Genomic DNA, 17,259 nt, shown 5'->3' on the forward strand with positions numbered 1-17,259 from the left:
ATATGAAGGGTATAATTCAAGCTGGTTCTGTAAATACGTTTTCTTTATTTACTAAGATTTGATTTGATTTAATTGACTGACTTTATTGAAAAGGCGGGCTCAATAACCCATGAATACTGTGTAATATATGTTTACATATACATTTAAGAAAAGCACAAGCTTCAGGATTCGGCCATATTCCGTTATACTTTTGGAAATTGCTGAGGGCTGATTCCAAATGGACAACGGGCCGCATTTGGCCCCCGGGCCATAGTTTGGACACCCCTGGTTAAAGACCATTGCGCATCATAATATATAATAAGTAGTAGTTTCTTTAAATAATAATGAATTTACCTTAGTATGTGTTACTGTAGGAGTTAGGGGAATCCAACCAGAGTGTGTCAGTCGTTTATTATTGTATCTCCACATATTGAAGTATCTTCTCTTATTAGCTATATAATATCAATTTAGAGGACTGTCTTCAAACTATTAAATGAATTAAAACTTCCACTGTGTTATCATGACACTGTTGTACTGATGAACGGTGGTACTACAGTTAGGGTTAGGGTTCGATATAGATATCAAATATAAGTCTGTTTTATCGTAGTAGAAACATTGACATAGTGGATCGACTAACAGAAGAGCCATGAATGGAGAAGGCCAGCATTAAGATCAGGTGGTGGGATCTGTGATTGGTCATTTATTGATGTATGACCTTTTGTAAAAAAGTGAAGGTACCTTGTAGAGACCGGTTGTTTGTCTGGTCTTTGAGAGCAACCATAATGAGTGGTTTTTTTGTCACGCTAGCTGTGTGGGTCCTAGTATGGCATTATCAGTGGCACTTGGAATAACTTAACATCTATTGGATGCCATGCAATTTGAATCCCGCATAATAAAACAGAGCAGTCATTACTCAGTGTAAAGTGTTTATAAGTGTTTGACCAAACAATCAAAGCTGTGAAGTGCACCTTAGGAAACATGTATTGTTGTTCCGCCATTGTGCTTCAGTATTTCTACAGCTCAGTGTGTCTCCATTAATTCAGACATCTTTGTGACTGTCAGTTTGACTCCAGGTTTACATTGGCAATGAGTCATTTCATCTAGATATCCTGCACACATCCCCCAGCCAGGGGACTCTTTTTATAATTGTACACTGAACAGCTCCGTTGACTGATTAGTTAATATCTTTTGAAGAACACATCATTTCTGTAAAAGCCTTGTGTCAGTCACTGTAATAGAAATACGTGTTGGAAGTGTTTGTCAGACCTGAAACAAAAGAGACTCATACAACAGCAGATTGCTATTGTTTTGGCAAAGGAGAGTTATTTGTCAGTGTCAGTGTATAATTAATAACCACAAACATAGCCTCATCAGACGATGACACTGTGGAATAAAGCTATCTTCACGTTCCATTCATTCTTGCTCTGTGTGTCACCAGTGGGGGTCTTGTGTAATAACTCACGACTCAGTGTTTTCTCTCTGCTCAAGATTAAATCAAATTGTGTCTTTTCTTTACAGGTTCCATTGCAAGGTGCTCCTACATCAAGTATCACTACTCCTCGGCTACGATACCTAAAAACCTCTCCCCCAACATCTCCAAGACAATAAGGCAGGACGAGTGGCACTCCCTCCGTAAGTCTGCTACGATTTAATTATGTTTTGACAGCAAATCACTTTTTTTTATGCCTGGAAATGCCTTAGGCTGAGTACATTTCATTTCAATCACTGAGAAATACATTCTAACAAACATTTTTTAAATAACCAAGGAAGATACATAGAAATACATTAGCCGCAGAGTTATTCAATGCTCTGTCCTATCTTCATATTTAATTGACTTTCCTCCCTTGAGCTTCCAGTGCCAGCTGTTAATCTTAAGTAGGAACATGTCATTGTGTTCAAACCTAGAGTACACTTTAGCCTTCATTTCATGTGATTTCTTTATTTTCTCAGGAAGTGTGCTGTACTATGTCATTTTCACTGCTCTCCTGGGGCTTAGGGTTAGCAGCAAAGTGTTTAGTTGATTAGTTTGTTGTCGTAGTTAATTTAAGGAATATGTTGCAGGAATCCAAACAACGACATTTCCAGTAAGGTGCAATCTCTTAAGTAGTGTGCCATTCTGCTGGTCAATGATGATGTCAAACTGCATTGTCCATCATCCATGGAAGCACTTCCCGTTTCTGTGCAAACAATTCATGTGTTTCAGAGAATAACTACTAACCCTTCCATATGTTCAGTTCAGAACTACATTTCGGAAGCATGACAATAACCGAGAACCGAATAGAAAAGAAAATCCATACTGTGGATGACATCTTATCCATCTTGACTCTGTAAGTCAAGGTGTTCTTGGTGACCTTGACCTTTTTTGTTGTTGTACTGGAGCATATCCTAGCTCACATTGGGCAAGAGGCGTTCACCCAGGACCCTGGTTGTGCAGCATGCAGCTCCAAGTCACGACCCCTCAGGTGTTAAATGTCACAGATGTTAGATGTTTAATGTAAAGCTTTCTAAACCCATTCATGGTTCCAAGAGCACAAATGCTTTTGATGCGTCTGTGGCAAAGATGTTCATGCTCAAGGACTAACAACATTGACAAGGTTTTGCAATTTACTGTGCGCTCCAACCTAGTGTACATCTTTGCCAAAATCGATAATCTCTGATAGTTTGGTTAGTGAGCTGGTCAGTCTGTTCAAGTCCAACTGTCAAAAGCACATTGACATGAAATTCACGAGGATAAATTCGTCCTTCTTTCCATTTTGGATGATTACTGATTTTCCCCTTTTCATCCGAACTCTGTTTCAAATGTCCAACTTTCACATAGTATATATCTAAATGTAACTATTAGATTGTAATGACATTTGATGAAAGCAATCATGTTCCTCAGGGGATCAATCCCACATTTTTCCCCAAGGGCTTTTCCTTTAATGGCCCCGCAAAGCACACGTTATATTTTAGGTTCCAAAACCCACCAGACTCTTTATGTAGTATCAAACCTACAGCCTGTTTGTGTGTTATTTGTCCAGTAAGTCCTTCAACTTTAGAATGTAGACTAAATAGTTGGAGGGCTTCTTCTCGACAGCACTGTTTGCCTGTTAGATTATATAAGCAGGATTGGCTGTCAGAGGAATCTAACGAGGGTCTGTCTCCTTTAAGGATACCTGCCATTCATGTGTTGTACCTCTGGGCTTGTTGTAGCTTGGCCACTGAGCCGAGTGGAAACACACTTTGACCTCAAACTGTCACTTTCTTGGTCTCAATAGCCCTCGACTGTCAGGTGACAGGCTTCGGAAAACACATCCTATCTATCTCTCCTAACCACAGAGGACTGCTCCCGTTTCTCCTGCCTTCTTCCCACCATGCATCTCTGTTCTACTAAGAAGAAGGAGGAAAAGGATTATATTTAACAACTTATCTGCAGCAGTCCATGGTAGATTATTACATTATGTTTTTATGATTGCCTTAATTGGGAAGATTTATTCAAGAAGATTATAATTTGATAACGATTTTGGAATCAGAACACACATCAATTGCTTTCGAGTGTGAGCTTCCATGCCAGTCTGTCAAAATTAAAACATTGTGCAAACTGACCACCCAGCCCATTCTCATTCTTAGGTCATCAAATACCAACCGTTTATCACCGAGGATGACTCATACCAATGCACAAGGTAAACTGCATTCACATAAGTGGTGAAACAGCTTTGCGTTGCCGTTGTGTTTCTATTGAGAAACTACGGTGCCTCATCCTCAATTGACCCTGACCTTTTGACGTGCAACCCATTTTGTGAGAGCTAAGAGGGCAGGAAAGCATAGAAAAAATGTGTTATTGGCTGTTTGTACCGCAAAAGCTCTGTGCCCAACCTCGCAATGAGCAAAGATCAGATTGAATATCATGTGAAGCAGCTTGAGGATTCTTTAGTGTTCTATCGAGCCCCATGCCTCTACTGTACACAAGCTTATCAATTATTCCAGAATGTTGTTGTTGTTCTAAGTGTTAGGTAATCTACATTTGATTTACCCTCCAGTGAAACATACCTGCCAAAAACCACTGTTGCATGGCTAGTGTTGAGGCAGATTTTCTCCAGTTTAAATTGGCTAAATCAGTGAATTGCATCTGTTTAACAGTTTATCGCTTTACCTTCAGCTCTTGACCAAAAGTTTCCAACAGGAGATCATCAACCCCAAATAACCCATTTAACATAAGCTTTTTAGTTTCAACCAATGATAAAAGCAACAAGATCATTGTGCTTAAAGAAGGAGCTGCTGCTGTGTATGCAAACGCTCTTAAAGTACCTAAAGGTGCCATAGAATGGAAAACTGTATTTACCTCGGCATAGTTGAATGAGGAGAGTTCGGTACATTAAACTGACATACCGTGAACCTCAAACACCATTGTTTCCTCCTTCACGTGCACGTCATGAATATGCAAATCCCAGCGGTAAAACGGGCGAGTTACAACAATCCCTGTGTGTGACGTCACACGCGGTAGTCCAGCCCCAACATTTGCATACACCAGCTGCTGGAAATACTAACGCTAACCACTCCGTAACGTTGCTCCCCAATCTCCGACCAACTTCTTCAAATCCATCGGTGTCCTCCTCCGATAAAGGCTCAAACATGTAAGGTTGGATGCCAATAGCCTCCATGGTTCATCTCTCACAGTTTGGCGAACTTCACTTACTTCTGTAAGCTCTGAGGCAGCCATGGATTGCTCCTTGTAAATCAGCCAATCAGCAGAGCTCGTCATAATTATTTTAATGAGCCCCAAATAAGGCAATTCAGCTCGTTTCATTCTAGGACCAAATCATAGGGTTGTGAATGGGTCTGTAGGATTTAAAATACCAGATAGATGCTTTCTATGGCACCTTTAAGTTGAGTTCTTGTCGTTTTCTGTTTTGGTTGTGGCTCATATCCTTTGGGACAGGAAGAATGGGTTATATCTTCACTATCTTGGCTAGCTCCGGAAAACACATAGCTTATATTTATGGCAGGAAGGTCACCCCTCTCCAGTCAGAGATGTTTAATGTCCTTATTACCAGGCCTATCCATACAGCATCTTAGTGTGCTAAGTAAGATAACTCCACTCCTCTAACCGATGGCCCTGTCACTACGATGTGGGTATTAAAAGAAAAAAGGAACAGGCAAAAGGGTGAATAAACAATGCCCTGTCCACTGAGTGAGCCGATGCATTCACTGCCAAATCAATGAGAAGTGCCAGATTAAATCAAAGCACTGAATGACCCACTAATTAGAAATTGCATGTAGGCCTTGAACTGGGGAGTCTCAGGGGACAGTCAGCTTCTAATGAGTCTTTGGTCTGACTGTAAATAAATTGACCATGGATCTGGTCTTACACACATTCAGACGGACCAGAAAGGCTGGTTTTCATGACCAGCATTTACACCTTTTTTGGCAATTGGCCCGTTTGTCTAAGGCTGCATTCGATCCAAATCAGGCATTGAGGCGATAAGGATAAGGGTGTGTCTGTTGGCCACAGCAGTGTGAGGTCTTGCTGCGTTTCTCTAAAGGTTCATTCTGTTTTAACCTTGGGGCGCTTGTTATTTTTCGCCATCCCCACTGCTCCAACGCACTTCCCAAACATTCAAACAAAAAGGGAGGACCTGCGTTTTTCCTGCCTGATTTGGTCTAAATAAAGCCTAACACACTCTGTGCAGCAAGACCTTGGAAGTGGAAGACCAACTACTGCTTTTCACGGATGAGTAACTCCACTTCAGCTCAGCCATTTAAGACTGTTTGGTCAGCAGGCAGCAGAGTTTAATAGTTTGCTTTTTCAACTTCAGAGACGTCCTGTACCAAATCCACCCACAGCGCCTCAGGCCTTGTATGGATTAAGTAAGAATGACAACCTAGTCTTGACTTTCATGAAGTGTGTGAAATTGAGCTCAGGCAGGCCTGACAATTTTTCCCACTCCCATTACATAGATTTGAAGGAACCGTGGGGTGACATTGACACCGCTTCAAAGATTCAGATATGAACACGATACTCATTTGTTTCCGTCAGTCAAAAAAGCTGCAGCTGCACCAAAACCAAAACCCTCTATATTCTGTTACTGCTGAACATCAAAGCAACAGCAGAGAGTACACAATATCCCTTCTGCCACCCCCATTGTCTGTCACAGATGCATACATTTTTTGACACTGGCTTTTAGAGAGGAAAGGATGAAAGGAGGTTTTCTCATACTGCAGCTTAGGGATTTTGTTACTTCAAAAGAAAGCATAAATTGTGAGCTGGGGAAAGCTGTCAATGACTGACAGCGTATAATCCAAGGTAGCAGCTAAAGGTTGTGGCTGACGCTAATTGTTCACCAGGCAACCACTCCCACTCAATCTCATCACGCTGATGTGTCTGCTGCAGTTGCTAGATTATGCGGTGAGCGGGCCTGTATGAAGATGACAGGGATTTAAGTCATTGTGAAGCATTGATTCATTGCTATTCAAAATCTTTGTTGCAGCTTTAATCCTGTAAACCTGATAAGGTAGATCCTCCAGCCTCCACCTAGGCTCTTTCACACTTCCAAACAGCACTAACAGAGAGAGTGTTTTTGGCTTTCTTGGGTTCAACAAGTGTGATTCGTCAGTTGGCCCATATCTGTTGAACTTTCCGGAGCTTTTTGTGGCATTATTTAAGCTGGATAGGGTCATTTGGAGAATCCCGAATAGATTTTGAAAGTATCTTACTTACTATGAATTCCCAGCCCTGGCCAGTCGAATAACTATTTTGAAAAAGGAGCTTTAAAGGTGCACTAGACTGATAAATAAAGGAGAATAACAAGGACTTAAAGTCACCCTTAAAGCCTAGTTTCGACTGTACCTTTTTCCTTTACTAGAGTGTAATATACACCTATCCTCAGAAACTGAGTACAAGAAGTACAAAATAAATGTGTCAACATGGTTGAAATATGTCTATAAAGGAACAAGTGTTCCTCAGCTGTGGCTCGGGAGATAGAGTGGGTCGTCCACCAATCAGAAGATGAGCCGTAACCTCTCAAATGCTGTCCCATTGGTGTATGAGTGTGTGTGAATATCCATTTAGATTACATTGTTATGAGCCCCTGCCATCAGTGTATGATTGTGTGAATGTAGGGTAAAAGTGCTTAAGTGGTCGGAAGAGTAGAAAGGCGCTTTATTAATGCTAGTACATTTCCCATGGTATTCTGAAAAACCTCCATTCACATGCTGGTAATTGGGTGCTGTAAGCATCCTTTTTCTGAAATGGCATACAGCTGAATTTGCACTTCACACACCACATATGTTTGAGATTGAATAGTATAGCTTGTGCCTTGGTCCCAATGGAGGGTTAATCAATGAAATGAGCAATTTCACATTATAACATGATAAATGTTGTTCAGATTTTCAAGTTGAGAAAGAAAAGGTAGCTTTCGGCCCATGCAAAACCCAACGCTGACATTTGCGCTGTCAAAGTGTAAACGTGGTGGTGTGGAAGAGATGGCAGGCGACACAAAACTGTCTCATTGGTCTCAAGGAAGCTTTGCGTGTTACCATGATATCCCCTCAGAACTCATCAGCTTTCACCAAACCTTACATTCACATCTGTGGAATCCTTACGAGGACTGAGGAGATCATTGAAGTGTCTGACGTCAGTCCCTTTGCATTTCCTTTATCAAATTGGAAACCCATTGTGCCCACATTCAACATAGTCCTCTATACATTGTAGTTATTTACGTCTGTGTCTGTGCTTTTGCCTCAGTATTATCCAGTGAGTGTGTGAGTTGGAGATGACAGGGCCTAGCTTTCCCCAAAACATCTTCAAATGTTTTGCCTGAGGGCATCCCTTTGATGTTAGGCATATCGAATGATCCTCACTGTGTGTACAGTGTAAATTGCTTTGGAATTGTTGGAAGGCATATTGTTGCACATTTGACAGAGGCTAGCAGTTTCCTCTGTTTACAGCCTTCAAGCTAAGCTAAGCTAAGCCAAACACCTCGCTTGTCAGACTGTGGTACATACATCAGCCATCAGCAGCAGGATATGTGTTGCATTTGCAGTATCCAGTTTTTGATGCCCAGCCAACACAGAGAGGAAACCTCTATTAAATATTTAAAGGGAAACTCCACCAATGTTAAACATAAGGATCAGTTTACTATAATTGTTGAGTATAACCCGAATGATGCCGTGGGTAAGGGTTAGGGTTAGGATAAGGTGTCTCAATGATGGACAGTTGCCTTAGCAATGTACAAAAGCAGATTTTTGGTAGGAGGCTAGAGAGTTTGTCAATAAATAGCTGCAGCTTTTACGCATCAGTGCAAAACTGCTACATTTCAATCTGTTTTTTGCACTAACAAAACTAGAAAGTCTTATACGGCTCCAAGAGCGCTCAATCCAGCATTGGTTTTATTTCATTTACTTTACAGATACACAACCATTGTTTAAAGTATGTGCCGAATTTACCTAAAAAAACACAAACTGAACGGCGGCAGTCTTTTAGGGATATTTGCTTTTCTTTAAAATTGATATAACGACTTTTCAGTACTGAAATTACTTATCAGTGGACACATACTGTACTTGAAATTCACTGTAAACTGTATCTAGGATAAATCAGCTATTAATATCAACCCAGTCGTCGCATCAGTTGGGCTTCGTTGCACAATAAACGTTCTCAGCTGCATTGTGTAGGGTCCTATTTCCTGAAAAGCCATGCACTATATGTTCAGACTTGACTATAGAATGGTAAACAGATGCAATTATTCATGAGGTGCAAGAGTCACTGAGCTGCTTTTAGGAACATCCTGTAGTGAATGTCTATGGGAAACATTCTGCTGGTTCTCTACGCCATACAGCATGTATTTTGCAGCCACCAGCCATCGAACTCTGTGTTCTATTGATAGGGACAGGTTTTCAAAAGTTCCCTGCACGTTCTCTTGGCGTTAAGAAATTATGTTAAAGAAATTATGCTAAGCAGCCGGCAATTATGGTGATAATAATTAGCGGAGAAAATCAGTTTGTTTCCATATTTAGACATGGTGAAGGGGCTTCTGATTGGCATGACGAACTCACAAACACGCTCACACACTATCTCAGTGTCTCTCATACATAATGTGGATCTGAAGGCATGGATGGAGCAGCAGCATCAGACATCGGTATAGATTCATTCCCTCTTTTTGCGGATGATTGATGGGAAGTACAATTACACTTAATTAACAGGGCGGAAACACTGCGGAAGCACATAGCTGGCAGTCCTGGATGCACATCATTACACTTAGGTTTCAGGCACTCTAGATTAGAGGAAATCATTTGTGCCTAGCCATGTGACCGCTGTGTCCGCAGGCCCAGTGATTCATCACTGTTCCTCCATATGAATCTCCAGTCCTGAGGGAGGAGCTGTGAACTGTCTCAGTCCAGCAGGACAACCGCTGTTTCTAAGGCAGAGGTTCAAGAGAGAAATGTGTTAATGTAATTTGACCCCGTTCTGACTGGGCATTCTCACTGCTATCTTGTCAAATATGCCAGTTTGGTCAATGTCCCAATGAGACAAACTATGGGCGCAGTACCACTCATGCAGGGCTGCCTCTATTGGCCATAGGGTTAAATTATAATGAGAGCAAATAAGTTACTCAGTTCACTAAAGATTCAATGAAAAAGTCAGCAGAGGGTAGAGGTCCGGGTAAATGGATTGATCTAACAAACACTTTCATGAGGAGACCACGAGTTTTTCTTAATTGAAACCAAATGTCAGTGTTTTAATACCAAACCATTACCCAGTATTTCAGTTGCCTAAAGCTAACAGAATAACAGACGTTACTTACACAACGGTGAAAGATTACATTAAGGGGTCCTGACCAAGCGTCCGAGAGGGCGGACTGTCCCTGTATGGGGAACAACACAACTGGGTAAGGATAAGATTGTGATGTCTGTTCAAATAAGAATGTTTAAAGTACTTGGTTAGTCTTAGGAAAAGATAGTGGTTTGGGTTAAACTCTGAGGACTGCGATGAAAGACTGTTCAAAGGCTTGTGGAAAGCTGAAGGCTAAGTTGTGGCTCATTAATATTCATAAAAATCAAAAAATGTAGACAGGCTAAGCCTTAAGAAACTATGATTATCCTCTGAGACAGCAGGGATGGGATCTGTGTGGAAGAGGAAGGATTTAAGTGGCATACAGTTTGGTTCTTCACACAGAGCACTGACGGTATGTCTAATGCAAACAGCTTCCCTCCACCTCTAACTGGATCTCAGACACAAAGTTGTTCTTATCTGGACCTGGATAACGTGATGAGGGCGGAAGGCTGACGTCAGACCTATTACATGGCTAAAGGGTCTGGTTGCCAGCAGCAACCTCATCCTTTAAAACAGCTGTGGATTATGAGACTTGCTCTTCTGCAGTCTAAGTTCATTTATCGCTCCAGCAGGGGATAATAGCCCTCTGCTTTATAGCTGTGATGGATACATCGTGAAGGAAACAGGAAATTATAAATTCAGAATTAAAGAAACGTACACACATTTTCGGCGAGAAATCTGAGGTTTAGAAAAACTGATTTATTTGTAAGAAATGTGGTCACAGAGAATTGGATTCACCCTTATTATATTCTGATGTGGTAAGGTTGGAGCCATTGGTCAAGAAACATAGTGTGTATTCACGGAATAATGTTCTTCTTAAGAGTGTGATATCTGCAACCAGAATGTTACTTGGAGACATTACAGTATATATCGGCCAAGGGCAATGGTGCATTCTCTGATTTCTAGGATGGTCTCATTTCCAGAGCTGCGAGTTTGTTCGTCTTACTTCAGTTTGCATGAACTCTACGTCGAATGTGTAAACAACATAGAAGCTACAAAGAAAAAGCATTTTGAACAACACGTTAATATCTGTTATAGGGTTGCTGTTCCAATTTGAGGGTTTCCACATGGATTTTTCCAGTTGTTTTTCTCTCAAATGCAGCAAAAAGGTGTCATTATAAAGATATGCTTCTTAGGTAATAGATTTGAACCTTCAAACTGTATTAATAATTAGGCTTGTGCTTTTTCTGTACACCTGCCGACAGTCAAACACACAAAGCGAGCCAAAGTAACATCCTCTTTGCCAGAGTTAATGATGCGGTCTGCAACAGAAAACTCATTTATTATGAGATAGGGTTGAGTTCAGGTTTTCTTCTGTTATTAGCTGACCATCTACACGACAGGCTTGGTTTTATTTCATTGCAAGACTAAGAAAATAAATGAAGCTTCCCAATCCGTGGTCTATACTTGACTGTTGAGTAATCTCAGGGTTTGCATCAATAGCTCTGTCCTTTACGAGTTATAGTATCACGTTATTTATTTCTATGGTTGGATTTCAGGACATGTATTGATTATTCTGTGTTCAATACATGACCTTTTTATGATTGTTTATCTCATCCATCAAACAGACCAATATAAATGACTGCATATGCTAGCCACATCTCAAATACAGCTGATGAAATGTGAATGTGATCATGCTTTCTGAGCCCGTTTATCATTACTGGGTAATGAGCGAGAATGTTACCCAAGGACAGCTGGAATAATTAACTGAACTGATTAAAAATGTGTTTAAATTAAAGTAATCATTTCATATACTTCTGCTGTCTCTTAGGTGGTGCATTTATAATATAATGCCAGTGTTAATCCTCTCTTTGCTGCTCTATATTGGTCCATTAATCCTTTTCTGCATGTGAGCTTTTGCTTCAGTTCCTGAAAATAGCACTCCCTACTTCCATTCGAAATGGATGGTGGAAGAAATGTGCCACATCTCCAGCACACACAGTCAAGTGCATGAGTCATGGTAGCCCATGGATCAAATGGTTAGAGGATTTGTCTATAAAAGGCACCCTTACTCTGTAATAACCTCATCCACTCACAGAGAACTCTCTTTTCGCTAGATCAGTCAATGGGAATGAAGAGGACTCTTGCTTTCATGGAGCCTTTTTTTCTGGCTTTTTGGGGCTGTCCCTGCTTTCTACCAAATAGGTTTGACACTATATTGCAATGCCTAATATGTTTTAAAGGAAAGGTAATTGCTGCCTGGATTTACTTGTCCACGGAATCAAACAATACAGCGTGTTATCCTAAAATATTTACACTTTCTAGTTATGACATATTTGTTATATGTAGCCTAGAAAAGCTAAGGCCAGAACATGCTGAGTCTAGCTTGGCGTATCCACTGGAAGCTAGCTATGCAGTGGCTAAAGCTTTTCCTGCATAGATGTTTCAAATGAATGGCTTTCTTTCCCTTTTTTTTAGAATACACTTTACAACACTAATCCTTATTATTTATTGCGGGTCAAAGGAAAACTAGACCTCCATTGCTTCACATTAAAACCTCTTGGTGCCAGTGTGAAGATTAAGTAGTAGATGCAGTATCAATTCTTATGTCTGTGTTTAGAGTAGCCTTCAAAGCAAAAGTCAGAACGTGGTTAGCCTAGCTTAACATGGAAGCAACTAACCAGGCAGTGGCTAAAACTCTTCCTGCTCAAATGTTACACTATAACATGTTCTTGATTTGTGGGTCAAAGGAAATCCAGTCCTTCACGTTTGAACTTGGTTGTTTGGTCAATGTGAGGCGCTGATTAGTTAAGCAGGCTGTAGCTTATTTGACTCTTCCTATGTAATTAATGGCTGAAAACACAATGGCGGAGGTGTCTTTAAGCATCAGCAGTATAGGGGGTCTGGAACAGAGCCAGCCTTGGCTCATATTGCTTGTCTCTATTGACAGTATGTGTAGATATACTGTACAGTTTATCAACAGCTCTGCTGCTGCCCAGTTTTGGCACTGTGCTGCACTGTAGTGTTTACACAGTTTGGCTGTTTTGCTCAAGACAAAGGGTGGAGAATAAAGGTATCAGGGTCAATATGGTCTATGACTTATCACTCAGTTCACTAAACAAAAACAAAATTGTACTAATGCTCTGTTAGTGATGCAACATACAAAGGCGGACAAATCCCTTTAGCAATATTATCCATGTGTGTGAGTGAGACTAGAGATCTGTGGAGTCTGGATGTGTACAGCTCGTTGTGATAAACACTGTAATCTCACTTAAGTAGTAGCCTGGCTAATTATCAGCGTAAACAAGCAACGAGATTCAGAAGCTAAGAAATACTCTGTGTTCAGCATCAGCTGCGGTAGATAATACAAATGTCTGACACGTTCCATGTATTTGTTCCTTTATTTATTTAAGGTGTGATTTTGGGAACTGATAGGTAAAAAAACGCTTGAATCCCAACCGTAACTCCAAACAAATGAGTACTTTTAGTTTTCTAGGAGTCATATATTGTCATATACCAAAAGGCCTCCTGTTTGTTGGCTCAATGTCCTAGTACTAATGCAAAAAGCACTTTTATAGGGTACCCTACGGCTCCTGAAGCCCGAGTCAGACCCTAGCTTTGGCTGATAGTAAATGGACTGCGCTTTCTTACAGAGGCAGAGGCTGCCATACAGTGTTTCACCTCCTCAGGGAGACTGACATTCAAACGCACTCACTCATTGTGGCCATCGGGAACAATTTGGGGTTAAGTATTTTGGACACATCGACACAATGACTGCAGTAGCTGGTAACTGAACCACCGACCTTGTGATGATAGGAACATCTTAGGATTCTATTCTGTTTATCTGTAGAAGACGCACCACTGAAACAGTTAAGATAATCATGGCATGAAGCACTTGGAAATACAACACGCTCAACTGATAGATAACATATGTTGTGTAACATGCCAGATGACATACAATCAACATTGACAGTCGTCAGCTTCACGTTTGCAGCATGGGGCTGACATCACTTGCCGGCTGAGGGAATTTTGTTTCCTCATGTTTGCACAGAGCCACGAGTAATTGGAAACTGAAAGTCCCATCTCATGGTTGTCTGCTGCAGCACTTCACAGACTTCAAAGCACTTCTAGGCTACACCTCACAGAGACAACCACCCCCCCCCATGTCCCCCTCCCTGTCTCTATTCAGCAGCTCCTCTCTGTGACAGAAAACACCTTCCTCCACCCCCACTGACTGTACTGCACAAAGCTGTGTATTTATGATCAAGTGATAGGCTAAACACTGCAATCCGTCACATCATCTGTCCTCTATTTTATGCTCGGAGCATTTGCGTGGGTACGCTGTAGGACAAGAGTCCACACACCAAGCAGAAGCTATCAATGAAAAAGTACAGTAAACAGAACCAAAACATTGTATTTAAAGTAGGATACTCTGGTGGAGACAACCATTTACCATAGTACACTTCAGTTTGTTGGGAGGAAAAGAGATGCATACTAACTGATCATCGCCGTGAACACTAAGAAAATGTTGATGTTTAGACAAATTCTTCCTCTCCTGGTAACCAATATTCGTTCAGCCAAATGGTCTGTTTAGTTTTATTTTGAATTGTCACAGTCTGTCAGTTTCCTGTTTTACATTGAAAGGTGTTCACCCCCTGTCTCGTGTCTGTTTTTGATTCCTGTCTCCTGTCTGATTATCTGAATCTGTTCACCTGGTGCCTTTGTGTGTTTTCCCTCCCCTTCCCTCCCCAGCTGTGTCTTGTCGTCTTCATTGGTCTTGATTGTATTTAAGTTCTGGTTTTTCTGTTGTTTGTGGGTTCTTTTTTGCATTTAAGAGGAGTGAGTTCTTCTCAGTATTATATTCATGCAGCCGCCTTGAATGAATGTTAATTTAGGTTCAAACCTGTGTCCGTCCTGCGACTGGGTCCTACTTGCTTCGCTCAACCCTGACATGCGGGGTAACAAACTCCTGCTTGCCACAATCCTCCAAAATGATGCTAATATGCTAATATAGCATTGTACTTGATTTGTTGTTGTATATTGTGCTGATAACTTGAATAGTCCTTATCATTACAGTGACAACCCTAACCCTAACGCTAATTGGGCTTAATTACTTTTCACAATGACAACGATGATTAAACTTGGCAACACAGATTCTTTTTTAAAGTATAAAATAATCCAGAACAAAAAGTACTAGTAACTAATCAAAACCCTAACGACAGCAACGGCCAATCAGGGGCTATAGCCTGTTTGGAGGACTTGTTTTGTAGGGTTACGTTTAGCAAATACACATTTCTATCAAAATGAACCCTACAGGATTTCTGGTAGTTAGATATAATTGTGTACATTTGAGTGGTTTAGCTGTTTGGGTCGTCTGTGTCAGTCGAAGGGTCGATTGGTTGCATGCAGTGATAATTTAAAGTTACACGAAGTAGCTACTTTTTCTTCATCTTTGAATGGTAGGCGCTAAAGTTGTGTGTGTAGTTATAGCCATTGCGGCAGAGGAAGATGAGTACGCACTGCATTTTCCTCCCATGAAGTCCCAGCTAGCCGTTAATCCTTTTAGTCACATCACAGAGCTTCTGTATCCACCAGCTCAGAAATCCTCAAGTCATTTACCCTGACTGAAAAAAGAAGAAGAGAGAGAGCTTAGCTTACTATGACAGACTGCCAAACAATATTTCACAGTCCAGTGCTATCTGCTAGTTTACTGTAATTAGCTCAAAGTTAGCCACCTAAAGAGTTGCTCTATTCTCTCCCTCCATCATATAATACAGATGTGTTTACTTTTGGTTAAAGTCACAATTTTGTTGAGTAATCTCTCTCCAAAGGAGCACTAGAGAGATTAGGTTTTGTTCAGGATTAAGGAATAAGAAGCATTATAAGTGACAATGTACACACCTGCTGAGAACTGAAAGCATGGTGACATTGTTGTATAGAAGTCTGACAGGGAAAGAAAACGTACTTTGCACTACAATCTCAACCAATGAAATGAAAGCTGTCCATAATAAGCATTTCATGATGGACTATAGCACTTGATTTTCAGGTTTTGATGTGCTTTCTTTTAGTACATGCATTGTAATACACACCAAACAAATCCCATGACAGCATGTCTGTGATAAAGTTGCTTTTCTAAAAGGATGGCAAACAGGAAAGGGATTGCACATTTGAACAGCTTGCTCAGGCCTTCGAGGAAAAGATGTACCAAAGACCATGCCTTAATAAATCCACCCATCTTTTAATGTTGCTGTTGCTGAACTCGGAGCACTAGGTGAAACAGAAAGAGATTGTCTGCTCCTTTCCTTTGAACTAGAGATTTGAGGAGCAAGCTTTCTCTGCCAGTATTGGACATATCCTCTCTAAGCTTTACATTGTGCCCTGTTTACCGGCGTATTCCAACAAGGGGCATGCCAGTTGGATGAACAAACAATGCAACAGTGCCTAGGCAGACTAAAATAGCTCCAGTACATTCGCTGTCACTACGTCTTTTTAAGCTCCGTGCACCATGCAACTGTAATTAAAGTTGGTTTAAAATGAGTCACTATATAGGGCAGATAAGAGAGGGATGTGTGTGTGGGTGGACAGATGTTGAATGGAAGCATCGCATAAGCCAGTCCCACAGCATTGCTGTATACACACAGACTATTTCAGCGCAGTGGAGAGGCTGTGTCCGGCTTTACAGCTGCGTGGCATCAGGGTTTGTCAAGTTGGCTTCTCAGCACTGCTGCTTATCTCCTCAATGCACGTGGGCAGGGCTTCACAGTCTGAGGAACCAAGGTCACATCCCTTCTTCTCTCTCTGTCTCCCTCTTTTTCTCTCCTGTGCTCTGTCTGTCTCTTTCTGGCTCATGAGAATAGAAACACAGTCCTTCTCACATAAAACAAGTGCTGACACAGGACAAGCTGCTGGGAGCTGAAACAGAAAAGACAGAAGCTGTTGTGAGACATGTCAAGATGTCACTTCCTACCTCAGTTCACCCCAGTATGTGTTTGAGTTACATAAAGAAACATCTTTATCCATCCTGAAAATGTCAACATTTCTAGCCAAATCCTACTTGACAATTTTCCTCATTTTACCCCTCTCTGGCATGCCTCCCAATCACAGCTTGTGAATGCACCATACAAACTAAGATATCAGCCTTGCCTTCTTCAAACATGTGTCATTGGTGCCTCTATTGGACCTTTCATTTGTAACATTACTGCCTCCTACTACAAAAATATGTGATGCCAACTGAGGATGGGAACATACTGAGGGAATGTACATAAATGGCAAGCTAGTGGACCTTCTGAAATCCATTACTGTAAGGCTAATTTGTATCTACAATTGAAATGTGATTTCATGATGTGGTTTAAACACAACACTATTAATGTGTTGGAAAGTAAGTTGGATTTGTTTATGGTGTAATTTGTTTGAAATGTCATTTTTAGCAAGTCCTTACCTTTCAATTATCCTTAACAGTTTATTTGTTATATATTTAAGTTTATTAACTTTTACATTCTTCAGGTATGAATGGTTGTATGGTATGAACAAAC

The 17,259-nt window shown here is 40.9% G+C and overlaps 1 protein-coding gene across 1 annotated transcript in view; it reads left to right on the top strand.

Annotated features, from left to right (window-relative positions):
- Positions 1 to 17,259, top strand: part of tmem178bb (transmembrane protein 178Bb) — a 69,959-nt gene that overhangs the window by 36,461 nt on the left and 16,239 nt on the right. The window contains exon 3 of the mRNA XM_063905896.1: positions 1,498 to 1,611. Coding sequence (XP_063761966.1) covers positions 1,498 to 1,611 — 114 coding nt within the window. The remainder of the gene's footprint in view (positions 1 to 1,497; positions 1,612 to 17,259) is intronic.

This window comes from Eleginops maclovinus, chromosome 17, assembly GCF_036324505.1.
Source record: "Eleginops maclovinus isolate JMC-PN-2008 ecotype Puerto Natales chromosome 17, JC_Emac_rtc_rv5, whole genome shotgun sequence".
Classification (NCBI taxonomy): Eukaryota; Metazoa; Chordata; class Actinopteri; order Perciformes; family Eleginopidae; genus Eleginops; species Eleginops maclovinus.